The sequence below is a fragment of the Sabethes cyaneus genome, chromosome 2 (genome assembly GCF_943734655.1).
Source record: "Sabethes cyaneus chromosome 2, idSabCyanKW18_F2, whole genome shotgun sequence".
NCBI classification, from domain to species: domain Eukaryota; kingdom Metazoa; phylum Arthropoda; class Insecta; order Diptera; family Culicidae; genus Sabethes; species Sabethes cyaneus.
This window is the reverse complement of record NC_071354.1, coordinates 25039361-25054419: the sequence shown is the minus strand read 5'-3', so window position 1 is coordinate 25054419 and position 15059 is coordinate 25039361. Positions and strand designations below refer to the sequence as shown.

At 39.8% G+C, this 15059-nt stretch overlaps 1 protein-coding gene across 1 annotated transcript; it reads right to left on the bottom strand.

Moving 5' to 3' along the window:
• Window positions 1–1285: 1285 nt before the first annotated feature.
• LOC128735190 (uncharacterized) lies at window positions 1286–14573 on the bottom strand. Its single transcript, XM_053829685.1, has 11 exons — window positions 14376–14573; window positions 14177–14311; window positions 13215–14111; window positions 12847–13156; window positions 12601–12763; window positions 3206–3488; window positions 2988–3140; window positions 2466–2927; window positions 1945–2406; window positions 1553–1886; window positions 1286–1491 (listed from the first exon to the last, which is right to left on the bottom strand). The coding sequence occupies exons 1-11, from the start codon at window positions 14571–14573 to the stop codon at window positions 1382–1384; spliced, it is 3507 nt and encodes a 1168-aa protein (XP_053685660.1). The 3' UTR covers window positions 1286–1381.
• Between the last annotated feature and the right edge of the window lie 486 nt (window positions 14574–15059).

Sequence of the window (15059 nt, the reverse complement as noted above, 5' to 3'; positions counted from 1 at the left end):
GTTCTCTACCAGTAATGGGTCGAAAGAACTCTTCGCGTCCTTCCTGTGCATTTGTATAGCTGGAGAGATACTGCGTTTCATAAGTCAGCCGTCCGCTGCGGATCAGCTGCTATTGTGCGCCGTTCCTAACCTGGGATCCAGCCGGGTACTTAGTAAGGAAACGACGACCCGTGCAGTGGAATCGTCGTCATGAGTGGCCCTAACCTGGAAACAGGCGCTCACGGCTGGCAAGGCTATTCCTTTTACCAACACTCAGCGGAACCATGAGTACCTGCTTATCTGTCAGTGTAAGATCTTAGTTTTCACCGGAGTTGGTTAGTCAATCTCCGCTAAGGTTGTTATATTCCGGCTCGTACCACGAGATGCCGAGGATAGGAGCTGCTGGATAAGAGGCAGAGGACCACTGTGGGGCCTATTTTATGCCTACAGGTATCCGTAGTACTGATTGTACGCGTTATCCAGCAAATTAGATGTACCACAAGGCAGCAATATGGGGCGTTTGCTTTTTTCGCTGTGCTTTCACGATGCGCCATTACATCTGGGTGATGGATAGCTGGTGCACTAGGCATTGAGTCAATTGAAGTTTGTTGTATTCTGTAAAAGCTGCTGATTGTTTTTGTCAACTGGTGACACAAAAGATCTGATTCGTCATTAGTATAGAAAAATATCAGATTTGGACATTCTTTCGATTGTAAGACCTATACTGTTTGAATACAATATTGGCAAGTTCCTGAGAACGGTGCAACATGTCAACAATGTAGGCATTATTCTTGATACTAAAAACAGTATAACAAAGGTAAAAAATTTTAATGAATAGGCAGATAATTAAACAATTCAGTCAACTTATGGGCAGATTGCACGGGATTTTCATCCCGAGCCTACAGGATCAACTCGCGAGACGGTTACTCTAGTGACGTCATGATGTATACGAATAAATTTATTTTGGCCTAACAGCAAATGCTTACTGTGATTCCAAATACTCTTAGCGTGGCTTTTGACGCTCAAATGTGCAGTTGCTTCTTTGAGGAATTGGCACTTGTCCTGGTGTAAAATGCTTATAAGTTGTAAAAATCAGTTTTCGACAAAGTTTTATTTTCCTAAATGAGAAAAATGTTAAATGGTTTAGCTCAGCGGTTCCCAACCTTTTTCGGTTCGCGAGCCCCCTGGCGGATTTCCCTATACTATTCTGCAGCGAACTGAAGTTTTGGCGAACCCCCATTTGGAAAACGCTGGTTTAGCTCACGGTCACGAACAAATTTATTAAAATCATATGTTTCGTAACTAACCTAAATTCAAATAACCACAATCAGATTTTAACGAAGAAATTGTGAATTAACATAACAAACTTGAGACTAAGTTCTCATTCCAAAAACAGACCATATTAATGGTTAGCTTCCCGTCGTTTTTCATCGCTGAGTACGGAAAACTCTTCGTAAAAATTTGAACCAATTCGAGGCTTTTCGTCGATGTGGAGATACGGACCAGCGTACTCTAGAAGTTAAATTTCAAGTTTAACCAGTCAGTATATCACAGGTAGACATAACTTGTTTACCTTTCATAGACTCCCACTCGACGCCGGTTAGATCACTCTTGGGTACTCCAGTAGCAGCAAAACTGGTCCACAGATCCACCATCATCCGAGCTATTACGGTATCTTTCGCGTTTAGCGTTGGTTGCCCCGGTGGGTATGGGAAAAGATACATCAGATCATCGGAATGATGAACTCCTCCTGCGAACGGATAATGAGATGTATCAGCACCATAACCAAAACGTGTCTTTTCCCCTTGATAGTCGAATGTGTACAGAAAAGTCCCATTCGGATTCACCCGACCGTTGGCTTGAGCTTCTCGAAGTAAAGCAGCCTTGATTAGCATTGTGCCGGTAAGCTAAAATGTGCATCATTAATCAACCACCATTTTCAATTTCAAACAACAAATTAATTACGTCTATCAAACCATCCGTCATATTTTCAAACTTTCCGCTGGATAGCTGCGACGGACTGAACAACGTTCTGATTTCATATCCAGCCAGAGTTCCCGTCGAATCGTCGACTCCGAAAATCCGATTGGTTCGCTCCAGTAAACCATACTTGATAAAGTACTCATCATCCAGCTGACCCCTATTCTTCAGCCCATCGTAAATCGTGGTCAGCAGAAACGTTCCCTCGTGCTTGACAACACCAGCCATCATTGGCAGGTTACGTCGGATTTGTCCCTTCTTAATGAGCTCCCAGGGTTTCTCCGGCAGTAGCCCATGAAAATCCCCTACCGTCAATCGGTTTCCTCCCACCTCAGACAGGCCTTTAGTAGACGTAGTTACATTCTTGTGTTCGATAAAACTTTTCAACAATTTCCAGACGTCCATCTCCCGAAGGCAGCGATCGGCGTGGGGTAGAGGCATGATGATCTTAAAATATTAATACTAAATAATTAATTTAATGTCTAGGTGGTAATTACGCATCTTACCTTGTGATGTTTCCCAGCATTCGGATCACAGCCAGCAATGGCGGCAATTTCACGCGCATGCTCAATCGGATCTTTGTCCCAAACCCATGGCGAACTGGAACCGCCCGACTGCAGTATCACTTTGTGGAATAAACCTTCCGGAATCAGTGGACTGTACATGAGAGCCGAGACGGCGGCCGCTCCAGCAGATTGTCCGAATAAAGTCACATTTGTGGCATCTCCGCCAAAGTGTCCAATATTATCCTGAACCCACTCGAGGGCCAGTTTAATGTCCAGCAGTCCAGCGTTACCAGGCATATTTTCTTCTTTAAGCGATAGAAATCCTAACGGACCTAGCCGATATTGTACCACCACCAGAACGATGTCCTTTTCCAACAAATACTCCGGAGTATGATTTGCTCCAGATCCTTCGTAGAAGCCACCCCCGTGAATGAAAAACATAACCGGTTTGCTGCCCGAGAGCTACAATTTTATCGTGTACAGCTACCAGCTCGCGCTTAATTGTGTTATCACGTTTCTTACCTCAGTACTGTAAACAGACAGTGTCAAGCAATCTTCGAAATCCATACCTGATGGCTGCTTGGCGAAAAAGGCTTCCAGTTTCAGTTGTGGACATGGCAGTCCATATTGTGAAACATTTCGTACTCCATCCCAAGCTACTGCTTTTCTCGGAGCCTAGAATAACATGTCGAACTGCTTAAAAAGTATTCTAAGTACAACCTATTTATTGATCAACTTACCTTAAAGCGATACTCCCCAGACGTGGTTTCACCGTATTTGATACTGAGAAATTGCAGAATTTTTCTCCCACTAAAAGCACTGACCGTGGTTGATCCTCGTAATGTACCCAAATTCGAAAGAGTTACCACTGGAGCATCATCGGGTACTGGCAGTGAACCGCTAAGTTGCGAAGTCATCCCTAAAGCTAATAATAAAAGATAAGCTATCGTCATGTTTGTCAGTACAAAGTGTAAATCATCCAAAAGTGAAAGTCCGCCATCAAATAGAATGGTCAAAATTAAACTAATCTCATCTGCTCAGAACAGAACAATACCTAGTAAAATGATGCCGCACAGAAAAACAGAACGTACTTTTTACACTTGTTTTGTCAATACATAGGTATTTACATGCACTCACTCACTCATTTGCTGGCTCACGATAATCACAGAAACTTTTACCCGACGGTCGCGCATGCGAACGGTCTTATCACAATTGCTAAACTGGTTTTTCGGAGCGAAAGCGCTCACCCGCACGGTGGTGCGTTACAGAGACTAGGTATATTAATCTATAGTCTCTGTATGGTGCGTACGGAATGAGTAACTGTTTGCGGCTTTATGATAGGTACAGTTATTCGTCGATAGTCTGATACGCTCAGTGAAGTTTAATAAAAAATAATGGTAATAAAAAATGAACAATTTCTTAAAAACTACATCGGAAATATTTCATTTAAAAAAGTTTTGGGCTTACGCATTTTTAACACTTGATCTGCAGTGCTCGACAAAATTGATAGCTCCTCATGAAGGCGAATAGAAAACGCATTCAGCGTGCCCCTGGTAGTATTTTTTTATCTGTTCACCCATGTACTGAACTGCTGACAGTGTTTGTCTCTATCAGCTCTACCTAGTTATAATCAGTATCAAATGAATGAATGATTCATTTTTGATTTTATTGATTCCCTATAGTCGAGAATTAATGGATGTAGAAAACAACACGAACATGAACGCAAGTGATTCGCTCGAATCATTGGTTTTAGGTTGGAAATGCGGAGTTCATTTCATCTGTACTAGAAATAGCAAAAAATGAGCAGTGTATTCAGGCGTATGACATACATTGAATATGAGATTTCTAAACATTAGACCCTTCTTTATTGATACTGATTTTAGCTACACCGCCCAGTCGAGATTTGAACATATGACAACTAGCTTGTTAAACCAAGATATCATGGTTTCTCGAACTCAAATAAAGCTCGAGTGTTGATTTTCACGGAATAACATTTGTCTGGAGGACCGCCAGGTATGAAATAGTCCAATTTCTCTTTTTCGTTTTTCATGTCTAATGCCACGGTGCTCCCCCACATCATTATTATCAAAAAAATGGTCCATGAAATCGGACCTCGCCAGTCGATTTGTGAGGTTGTACTGCAACTCTGGTGAAATTTTCAAAATCCTGCTATGGTGTAAATTTGAGTTACGCCCTTTTAAGTGCGTAAGTACTAAAAACAATGTAAAGCAACGAAACACTCATTGCAAACCATGTGTTTAACCATCAGTTCACGAAAAAATCTGTAGAAAGTGCTGTACACATTTCAGATACAACATTTCAAGATCTTTACAGCTGCTGGTAAGCCTAATTTGAAAGTTTAAGGGGAAACCGAAAATGGCTCAAAGATGGCTGGATAAATGGCTACCGTTTGATGCATGTATTGTTTTGTGCCTTAAAAATGCATCTGTATTGGCAGAGCACGCTTTCGCCACGTAATCAGTGCTTCTAGTGCTGTTATAATTTCCTAAAACTTGTCATTTCATTTATCGATCCGCTATATATCAACAAACGCTCAGCAAAACATAATTGCTAATGGAAAATAAATTTAACTGATCATATTGATCATTACGTGTTCATAAAACGTATAATCTGGAATTATTTAATAGATATTTGGTTGCGCACATATTTTGTTGCACTTGCGATTTCCAAAAAAACAGCACCACTGTCTCAAAGTTTCGCCACATCAATAAGCTTTTAAAGAGCTTTCAGCTTTTCCCGCATAGATAAGCTTAGAGTAAAGCAAACACACGGAACTAGCCTTCAATGCAAACGGATTAATTAACTATCCTATTGATTCTATGCATTATTCGGTTGCTGCTGGAAATCTTTAATGAATCGGAATGAATGGTTAAAGAAAACAAACCATATTTCGGGAATTTGCAGTCGCAGCGGTTTGCTGCGGATCAGCTGTGTTTACATTTGCAAGCTCTGATATTTGACATACATTACTAATATTAAGGCGGAACCGAAAGTGGCTAATGTTATTGTGTTAGTGCGACAAACACTGTACTGTACATCTCATGTGTTCGTTAAAAACCTAAACGTTTATTTGAATATTGCATTAGTATTGGTAATATATCCGGAGTGATTCGCGATAAGGGCGCAACTAACAAAGTGTGAACAATGAGAAATATCACTGTGATAATTTGCCAGTACATTTTCAAATCTTAATTTAAATAAAAGTTACAAAAATCAAGTTTAAAGACATAAATTGGTGTAAAATAAATCAATCTTATAATTTCACAACAATACTGCATAAAATTTGTGCATTCAAGCTCAAAATCTAAGTTTTATAGTTGAACCCCTTGGAATGAGCCTCAAAGCATTTTGACAATGAGATTCGCCCAGCCCTGTTTCGCCTTGTTTTGATTTTTTTATTTAATTTCGCCTGTTTACAATGCGCCTGTGTTTTGAAAACAACGCAGTTTAGCTCTTTACTATCGCCTGTTTACAAAACAATTTGCAAATAAGCCTGTCACTTCATAACAATGCGAGGGGCTAAACTGCAAACTGTCTTTTGTTTTGGTTAAACATTTCTATCGCCCATTACTAAAAACTTGTTTTAAATCATTCTAACGATTAAAACAGAAGAAAGGATTCTTGCCAAGGATATTATCAGTCTTTTTAAGGCTGATGGTGTGATAAAACGATTTGTTTACAATTTGTAGTTGAGCCCCAATCGCGAATCACTCCGGATATGTCAAATAGCGGAGCTTGCAAACATAAACAGCTGATCCGCAGCCAACCGCACTGACTACAAACATCCCAAAAAAGGGTTTGTTTTCTTTATCAAGGCATTCCGATTCAATCAAAATTAACAGCAGCAACTGAATAATGCGTAGGATCACTAGGATGTTTAATTAATCCGCTTTCATCGGATTGCGTTTTTGATTCCTGCGTTTGCGTTTTGTTTGTTTATTTCACTCTAAGCTCATCGATGCCGCGAAAGTTGAAAGCTCTTTAAAAGCTCATTGATGTGACGCTGTTTTGCTGAGCGTTTATTGATACACAGCAGATCGATAAATTGAATTACAAGTTTTAGGACATTATAACAGCGCTGGAAGCACTGATTACGTGGCGAAAGCGTGCTCTGTCAATACAGATGCATTTTTAAGGCGCAAAACAATTCATGCTTCGAATGGTATCCATTTATCCAGCCATCTTTGAGCCACTTTCGGTTTCCCCTTAAATTTATCAAATTTCACCTTGTAGTAAGTGTACTAGTGCCAATGTTGACAAGTATCCCTAGTTATAATCATCTATACCTATAAAGAAGGATTTCTGTCTGTCTGTCTGTCTGTCTGTCTGTCCTGTGTTCCTTATAGAATCAAAAACTACTGAACCAATCGGCGTGAAAATTTGCATGTAGAGGTTTTTGGGGCCAGGAAAGGTTTTAGTGATGGTTAGAGACCCCTCCCCCCACTAAGAGGGGGGGCTCCCATACAAATGAAACACAAATTTCTGCATAACTCGAGAACTAATCAAGCAAATAGAACCAAATTTGGCATGTGGGTGTTTTCGGTGACAAGAATTTATTCTAGGGTAATTTGAGACCCCTCCCCTCTTTATAAGGGGAATTATAACTCCTCTCCCCTTTAAGAGGGGGGGTTTCCATACAAATTTCCTCATAACTCGAGAACTAATCAAGCAAATGGAACCAAATTTGGCATGTGAAGGTTTTCGAGGGCAAGAAAATTTTCTATGTTGAATTAGGACCCCTCCTCACTTTAAGAGGGGGGGCTCCTGTACAAATGAAATACCAATTTCCTCATAACTCGAGAACTAATCAAGCAAATGGAACCAAATTTGGCATGTGTGTGTTTTTGAGGACAAAATTTTTTTCTATGATGAATTGGGACCCCTCCCCACTTTAAGAGGGGGGGGGGGGGCTCGTATACAAACGAAATACAAATTTCCTTATAACTCGAGAGCTAATCCAGCAAATGGAACCAAATTTGGCATGTAGGTGTTTTTGGAGGCAAGAATGTTTTCTATGATGAATAAGAACCTCTCCCCACTTTAGGAGGGGGGGCTCCTATACAAATGAAATACAAATTTCCTCATAACTCGAGAACTAATCAAGCAAATAGAACCACATTTGGCATGTGGGTGTTTTCGGTGACAAGAATTTATCCTATGGTAAATTGAGACCCCTCCCTCTTTATAAGGGGAATTGTAACTCCTCTCCCCTTTAAGAGGGGGGGCTTCCATACAAATTTCCTCATAACTCGAGAACTAATCAAGCGAATTGAACCAAATTTGGCATGTGTGTGTTTTTGGAGACAATTTTTTTTTCAATGATGAATTGGGACCCCTCCCCACTTTAGGAGGGGGGTCCTATACAAACGAAATACAAATTTCCTCATAACTCGAGAACTAATCCAGCAAATGGAACCAAATTTGGCGTGTAGGTGTTTTTGGAGGCAAGAATTTTTTCTGTGATGAATTAGGACCTCTTCCCACATTAGGAGGGGGGGGCTCCAATACAAATGAAATACAAATTTCCCCATAACTCGAGAACTAATCAAGCAAATAGAACCAAATTCGGCATGTGGAGGTTTTTGGAGGCAAAAATATTTTCTACGGTGAATTAGGAGCCTTCCACACTTCAAGAGGGGGGGCTTCTACACAAATGAAATACAAATTTCCTCATAATTCGAGAACTAATCAAGCAAATGGAACCATATTTGGCAAGTGGGTGTTTTTGGAGGCAACCATTTTTCCCATGATGAATTAGGACTTCTTACCTTTTTAGGAGGGGGGGGGGGGCTCCCATTCAAACGAAGTACAAATTTGCTCATAACTTTAGAACTAATCAAGCAAATGGAACCAAATTTGGCATGTGAGAGTTTTAGATGGCAGAATTTTTTTCTGTGGTGTATTACGACCCCTTTCCCTTTTAAGAGGGTGGGCTCCCATACAAATGAAATACAAATTTCCTTATAATTTGAGTACTAATCAAGCAAATGGAACCAAATTTAGCATGTAGGAGATTTTTGAGTCTTGAATTTATTTTATGATAGTTAGAGACCTCTCACCCCTGTGGTAGGGGGATATGGACTCTCATGCAAATAAAACAGAAATTTTTGCGAAACTCAAAAACTAATCCAACTCGAGAAATTCGAGACTCTTCCATAAAACATTAATCAATAACAAGACCACAAAAACTATCTATAGTAACACTAGATCATTCAGGACGAGCCGGTCGCGAGTGTTGCCGGTGACCCGCCGTCGGAAGCGCCGCCCACTGGGAGGCTTGCAAAACTCGAGAAGTGACAAAGATCATCGAGATTCATGATTTATGTACAACACAGGTTAATTTGTGGCAATACGAAGTTTGTCGGGTCAGCTAGTATCCTATAAATTGAATTGTCCAATTAAACAATTCAATCAATATTCAAAACCATAAATGCCCAGATACAATGCATACGGATTTTACTACGTTGCGGATATTTGACAGAAACCCATGGAAAAAGTGTCAAATTGCCGCAACGTAGTAAAATCCGTATGCATTGTGTCTGGGCCTTAACAATGCATGTCTGGCTGAGTGCGGATTTCTTCAGAACAAACACGCAATAAGTGTTGGTATTTTGTTTCAGTATAGGAAAGCACTGTTCGTATACCTTCCGCTATTTCTCCATCACTTAGTATCACTTTCAAAAATGAAATTCTCTTTCCTGATTGCTAGATCGATTTTATGATTAACAGCACAAATTACATAGAAATCATAAAGGTTCAGTTGCTTGACAACCCTTTACAAGAACAACACGTTTGTTTATAGCAGTTTTAGTGCGTTGTTCACTACAAACGCAGTGTTTTCAGATCGCGTTTAATTTTGGGCTAATCTCCCTATAAACCAAACTGGATGATTAATATAGCGTTTTGATTTGACTACTAAAGTGAAGTATAATTGAAATAGGCCTCTTGCTGGAACAATTCAATCAGTAGAATATGACTGTAACTAGTATACGTGCTAACCAGAAGGTGAAATTTAACAAATTGTATTGTTCTTTTCTATACGGAACTAACTAACATTAATAGTAATCGAATTTATACGTTTAACATATTCAATAAAATGCACTTACGCCCTTTAAACTTTCAAACTAGACTTACCAGCAAGTATCTAAAATGTGTAGAGCATTTTCTACAGATTTTTTCGTGAATTGACATTTAACACGTGGTTTTCAAAGAGTGTTTCGTTGTTTTTCCATTGTTATTAGTACTTACGGCACTTAAATGGGCGTAACTCAAATTTCCACCATAGCAGAATTTTGAAAATTTCTCCAGCGTTGCAATACAACCTCACGAATCGACTGGTGAGGTCCGATTTCATGGAGCATTTTTTGTGATAATAACGGTCTGCGGGAGCACCGTGATGCGTTACACAAATATTTTTTCAGTTTAAATATATCACAAAATTGAAATAAAGCATGTAAATTACTCATAGAAAAAATTTGACGTCGATATTTTTGTTCTACATGTCCTTTTTCTTAAAAAGTAAAAATGGGAATATTCGCACCATAGTTTTTTTTGGAATTCTTGATTTTGAAAGATGATCACTTTTGAACGCATGGTGACAATGTTCATATTGTCAACTCAAGATAAATTTCGTATGTGACTCTGGAGCTCCAAAAGTGAAGGCCGTCTACAGACGGTCTTACCCGTTAGAGGGTTAAATTTCAAAAGAAACAAACAAAGTGATTAGTATGCATGCGCATCTAATTTTGTTCTTCCAGATGAAATCGGTAACAAAATATTAATGCTAAGTTCGTTTCAAAGTTCGTTCTAATGCTATTTGTTCGCCTCTATGGTGGGAAAGTAGATGACAACCCGCCATAGACGAACACACTAAGCACCCTAGTTGTTGGGCGGCTAAAGTTCAAATGAAATATCTTACCATTATCATTTACTGCTAATCTGTTGTACCTTGACCTTATAGACGATGATTGAATGTATTTCGAATATAGACTTCAAGCCATTTACCCATTCTTAAATCTATACAAGTAATAATGATAATAAATATAAATTCTACAAGTTACAAAAGTTACAACAATTACAAGTCATAAAATAAATAGTATTAAAGTTAACGTAATTGTCCTCTGAAGTATAAACTATGTCTATGTCTAAGCACATCCGAGCTCATGTCAATGGTTATAATTGTAGAGAGATTTGTTTGACCAACGATACTAATTTTGGTTTTAGTGATGGCGTTTTGGTCATCGGGTTACTAGTAAACTAGTTTATTTGCTGTCTAGGCCAACGTTTCAAGGACTTTATTTCCATATGTTATTTTTTTTAATATGTTTTTGCCCTGATGATCAGGAAATAAAGTCCTTGAAACGTTGGCCTAGACAGCAAATAAACTAGTTTACTAGTAACCCGATGACCAAAACGCCATCACTAAAACCAAAATGGTTATAATATGATGTAATGCATTGAAGGCATTCATGAATCGAGAAGTAACGGGTGGCAACTAAAATTTTTGAATTTTTTTCTCAAGCTGTCAAAAAAAACAAAGATACATGAAGAAGATCCGATCTACCGAAATTAAAGATACATTATCCATTGTTGAAAAAAATGTACATTTGAAAACGGTCCGTAATCGGCTGTTCGGCGAAGCTTTCGTTTGACGTCGAAACAGGACCGTTGTACGGCTTTCATGTCAACTTTGCGAATGCATCTCTTGCTTCTACCAATAAACTGCTTGCAATTCGTGGCTCTCCAGTTATTTTTGTACACCAAGGAACTCAAAGTCCCGAAGAAATCTTCGATTGGGCGCACTGAGACATGTTTTTCGGGTCGTGGTTCTAGGGTAAACATGGGATCGAATGGGTATTCAGGAACGATTGTGTTTTTTTGGCGTAATGCGATGATGCTCCATCCGGCCAAAACACGTATTGTCCATCTGCATGATGTGTTTGTAGAAACGGGATCAAAATTTTCTTCTCTGGTGCATCTTAATTGATAGCCAAGCCAGAGGGCTTGTTGTTGAAGAAACGTGAAAGAGAACGATGTCCTTTTGCGTCCGTAATTTTGGCTAGTCTTCCACTACCTTGCTTGCGAATAGTTGTTGGGCATCTTAGGATATGGTAAACAGTCGAAGCCGCAACTTGTTCGCTTTTTAAATGTTGTACCGTATACTTTTTGCCGAGATTTCTGTTGTAGTTCGTAGAAGTGTACAACGCGCTCCCGAAATGCTTCTTGTTTCGACGTCATTTTTAGCAAAACTGGGTAAGCAACAAAACAAAAAATATTAACAAAAAGAGGAGAGAGAGCTAACACATACATACTCTCATTTCTCTCTGAGCTCGTTTGTTGCTGAGCATAAGGGCCGCAAAAAATTCCAAAATTTTAGTTGCCTCCCGTTAGGTTCGTGCTGTGCATAATTTCTGGACCGAAAAGGCGGCTGAAAGGTCCTGCGTTGTCGGAGTGGGACTGCACTATCGTTAAATATTAACCGACTGCTCAGAGGTTGGCTGTATGTTCGTTCTGAGAGGATGTTAAAAAAAAATACGATATCGGCTATTTTATGTCTCGAGTGGACCGCAACAAGAAAACGATGATAAATTAATAGTGCTCATGATTGAGCGAACAGACTCATGAAGCAATGAAAGCTCTTCAGAAATATTACTACATATTACCGATTTTGTAATTCATAACGTTTGTTGTCATTATGATTGTTTTTAGATAAGAACTGAATAATGAATCATCGAAAATTACCTGTTGAGATAAGCTAATAAACAAGTGAAACAAAGTCCAGTGCGGGTACGAAAGATCGAAAATCGTAAGTAAAAATTAACGAACTTGCTTGCATTCTGAAATTGTTTGAAATTTTGTGATCCGAATGAATGAAAGAAATTATTAAAGTTTTATGATGGTAAGGTGACATTATCTAATTCGACTGTCGCCTGTAAGTGTAAGTGTTATTTTACCTCCCATCAATTCTATATTTTTTAAATTTATTTATGAGAATTAAAATATACTTGAGTGTAAGTTTTTTGATTGATTAGTAACTTGAGAAAACGCACTGAGAGGGCAGTGGAGATGCTCTATATTCATACATTGATACTGTTCAGGAAAAAAGATTCAGTACAGCATTTTAAGTGCTAATGACAAAATTAACAGCAGCGAGGAAATGGTGGCACGACCACCGGAACCGTACGTTCTATACTTCAGCGTACTAGCCATGAACTCATTCAAGTAGTAGTTGTTCTGTTCTCTATGTTCATTGATTGTAAGATAGGGTCCGAACAGTCCTAGAGCATTTGAATTAAGAGAAAACCGAAAGAAAATCTTGTTAGTAATGCTAAAAGCCAAATTTTATAAGAGTATAACTCACCTTCGGCTGGTGGCCAATAACGGGTATCGCTGGCGGAAGGAATTCCTCTGATGGCAAACGAAGTCCATAGTTTTACCATGATTTTTGCAATTTCGGTGTCTTTTTCGTTCAGCTCATCCGATGGAAACAGATAAATCAGATCTTCACCATGATGGACAACGCCTTCGTATGGGAATTCAATGGAGAGATTTCGTTCCGTTCGAAGATTAGAGTAATCAAAGCTGTAGAGGAAGACGTTGCTCGGATTAACTCGAGAGAAAGTGTGTATGTCGACCAGTACCGGCGCTTTGATACCATGAGTACCGCAGATCTGGTGGATACAATTAGTTAGAATCTTGTTGAATACTACCAATGTATAAGATACTTACATCCGTCAAACCCAAAACAATATCTTTCCACTTCATTTCTTTTTCCACTTCTCTTACTTGAAAGTGATGAGAGAAACTGTACCCATCCAACGCACCATCGAATTTAGTTTGTCCGAATTTCTCTAGGATCTCACGCACGAAAGTCAACAGATCGTGACCATTATTCAAAGAGCTAAGTTTCTCTGGTTGTAATCGACAGATTTCACTAAGTAGAAAGAGACCATCTTGGGAGGTGGTGCCTCCCATGACGGAAACTTCTCGATTCGCACCCGACAGATAGTTCTTCGGATGCAAAGGAAACAGATTCGAAGGTCCTCCAACGACAATGGTGGTTCCAGCTACGCTGGGATATCCATGCCTAATTATCATATCGTTGCGGTGTAAATCGAATGCTTGAAGCAGAATATGAACTGGCACTTGCTGCAGGCACGATTCGTATGTTGCTGTGCTTGAACATCCTGCTCGGTTTGCAATGTCCAAAGCTCCGTTTACTGGATCATCACACATGGCCCAGGGCGCAAATACCGAACCTGACTGTAGGATGGCTTTGTGGAACAGTGGCGTTGGCTTGCCCCGTATCAATGGACTGTGCAGCAAAGCGGACACAGCAGCTGCTCCAGCGGATTCACCGAATATCGTCACTTGGGAGCTGTTTCCGCCAAAATATCCAATGTTTTCTTGAACCCATTCTAGAGCGGCCACCATATCGAGAATTCCTGCATTTCCGGGAATCTTATCGCTTAATGTGGATAGAAAACCAAGCGGACCAAGTCGGTATTGGATCACCACCAGCACTATGTCGGATTCCAGGAGATACTCCGGACCGTATGCGGTGGCACTTCCGCTGGAAAACCAACCACCATGAATGTACACCATCACAGGTCGAATCGCGTCCAACTACAAAAGGGTTTCATTTTTTTTTGATTATTTTTCGACAAGTTGGTTTCGCCCTATTTACTTACACTGTTTGTATAGACTGATAAGGTTAGGCAGTCTTCATTATTAGAATTGACATGTCGGTCGTTAATCTGGGGACAAGGTATTCCTGGTTTGGAAGCGTCCAGGGTGTTTGGCCAAACAGTCATCTTAGCTGGAGGCTGAAAAAAATTCAATTAGGTACTTAATGTGGAATGTTTTTTTTATTGATTAAAATCAGGTTACCTGAAACCTCAGCGATCCAGTTGGTGGTTGAGCGTAAGGGATCCCCTGAAACTGAGAGATGGTTCGGTTGGTCCAACTGCTGTAGGTCAAGGATCCTTGGGCGGTACCCAAATGCGGGATGTTGACGATTGGAACTGCACTTTGGGCGCCATTCAATAGCACTGCAGCTAACACTGCGGTTGTGATAATGAAACACATGCTTACGGTCGAAATTAAAACGTTGACTGCCCTCACCGAATCATCAATATCGTATGACTGAGGCACGGTTCGAATTAGGACGGTACTTTTATCTGGCATCGTTTTCTTATCAGTTCGAATTTTCGAAAAAAATGTTTCACACACCGGAAGACACTACTGATACCGGCGTATAGGTGAGATATTTCCGCAGAAAGTAGATGACGTGTTTGATCTGCGTTTTGGAACTTTGATAAAGCCATATCGTCAGTTTACGATGTTAGCTCAGTTCACGTCGATAGGCCAGTTCAGCTGATGAGCGCATTGCGAATTAGGCGTGATGTTTCGTTTAAGCTCCGTGGGTGCCTTATCAACAATTTAGACAGTGCGATTTGGTATGTAGATATATACGAGTTAGTACTAATTTATGATTGATCATATTTGAATGGTCGAAATTTCCCGCAAACGGAAGCGAATAATTATTGTCAATTTTGACATCACCTCTATATT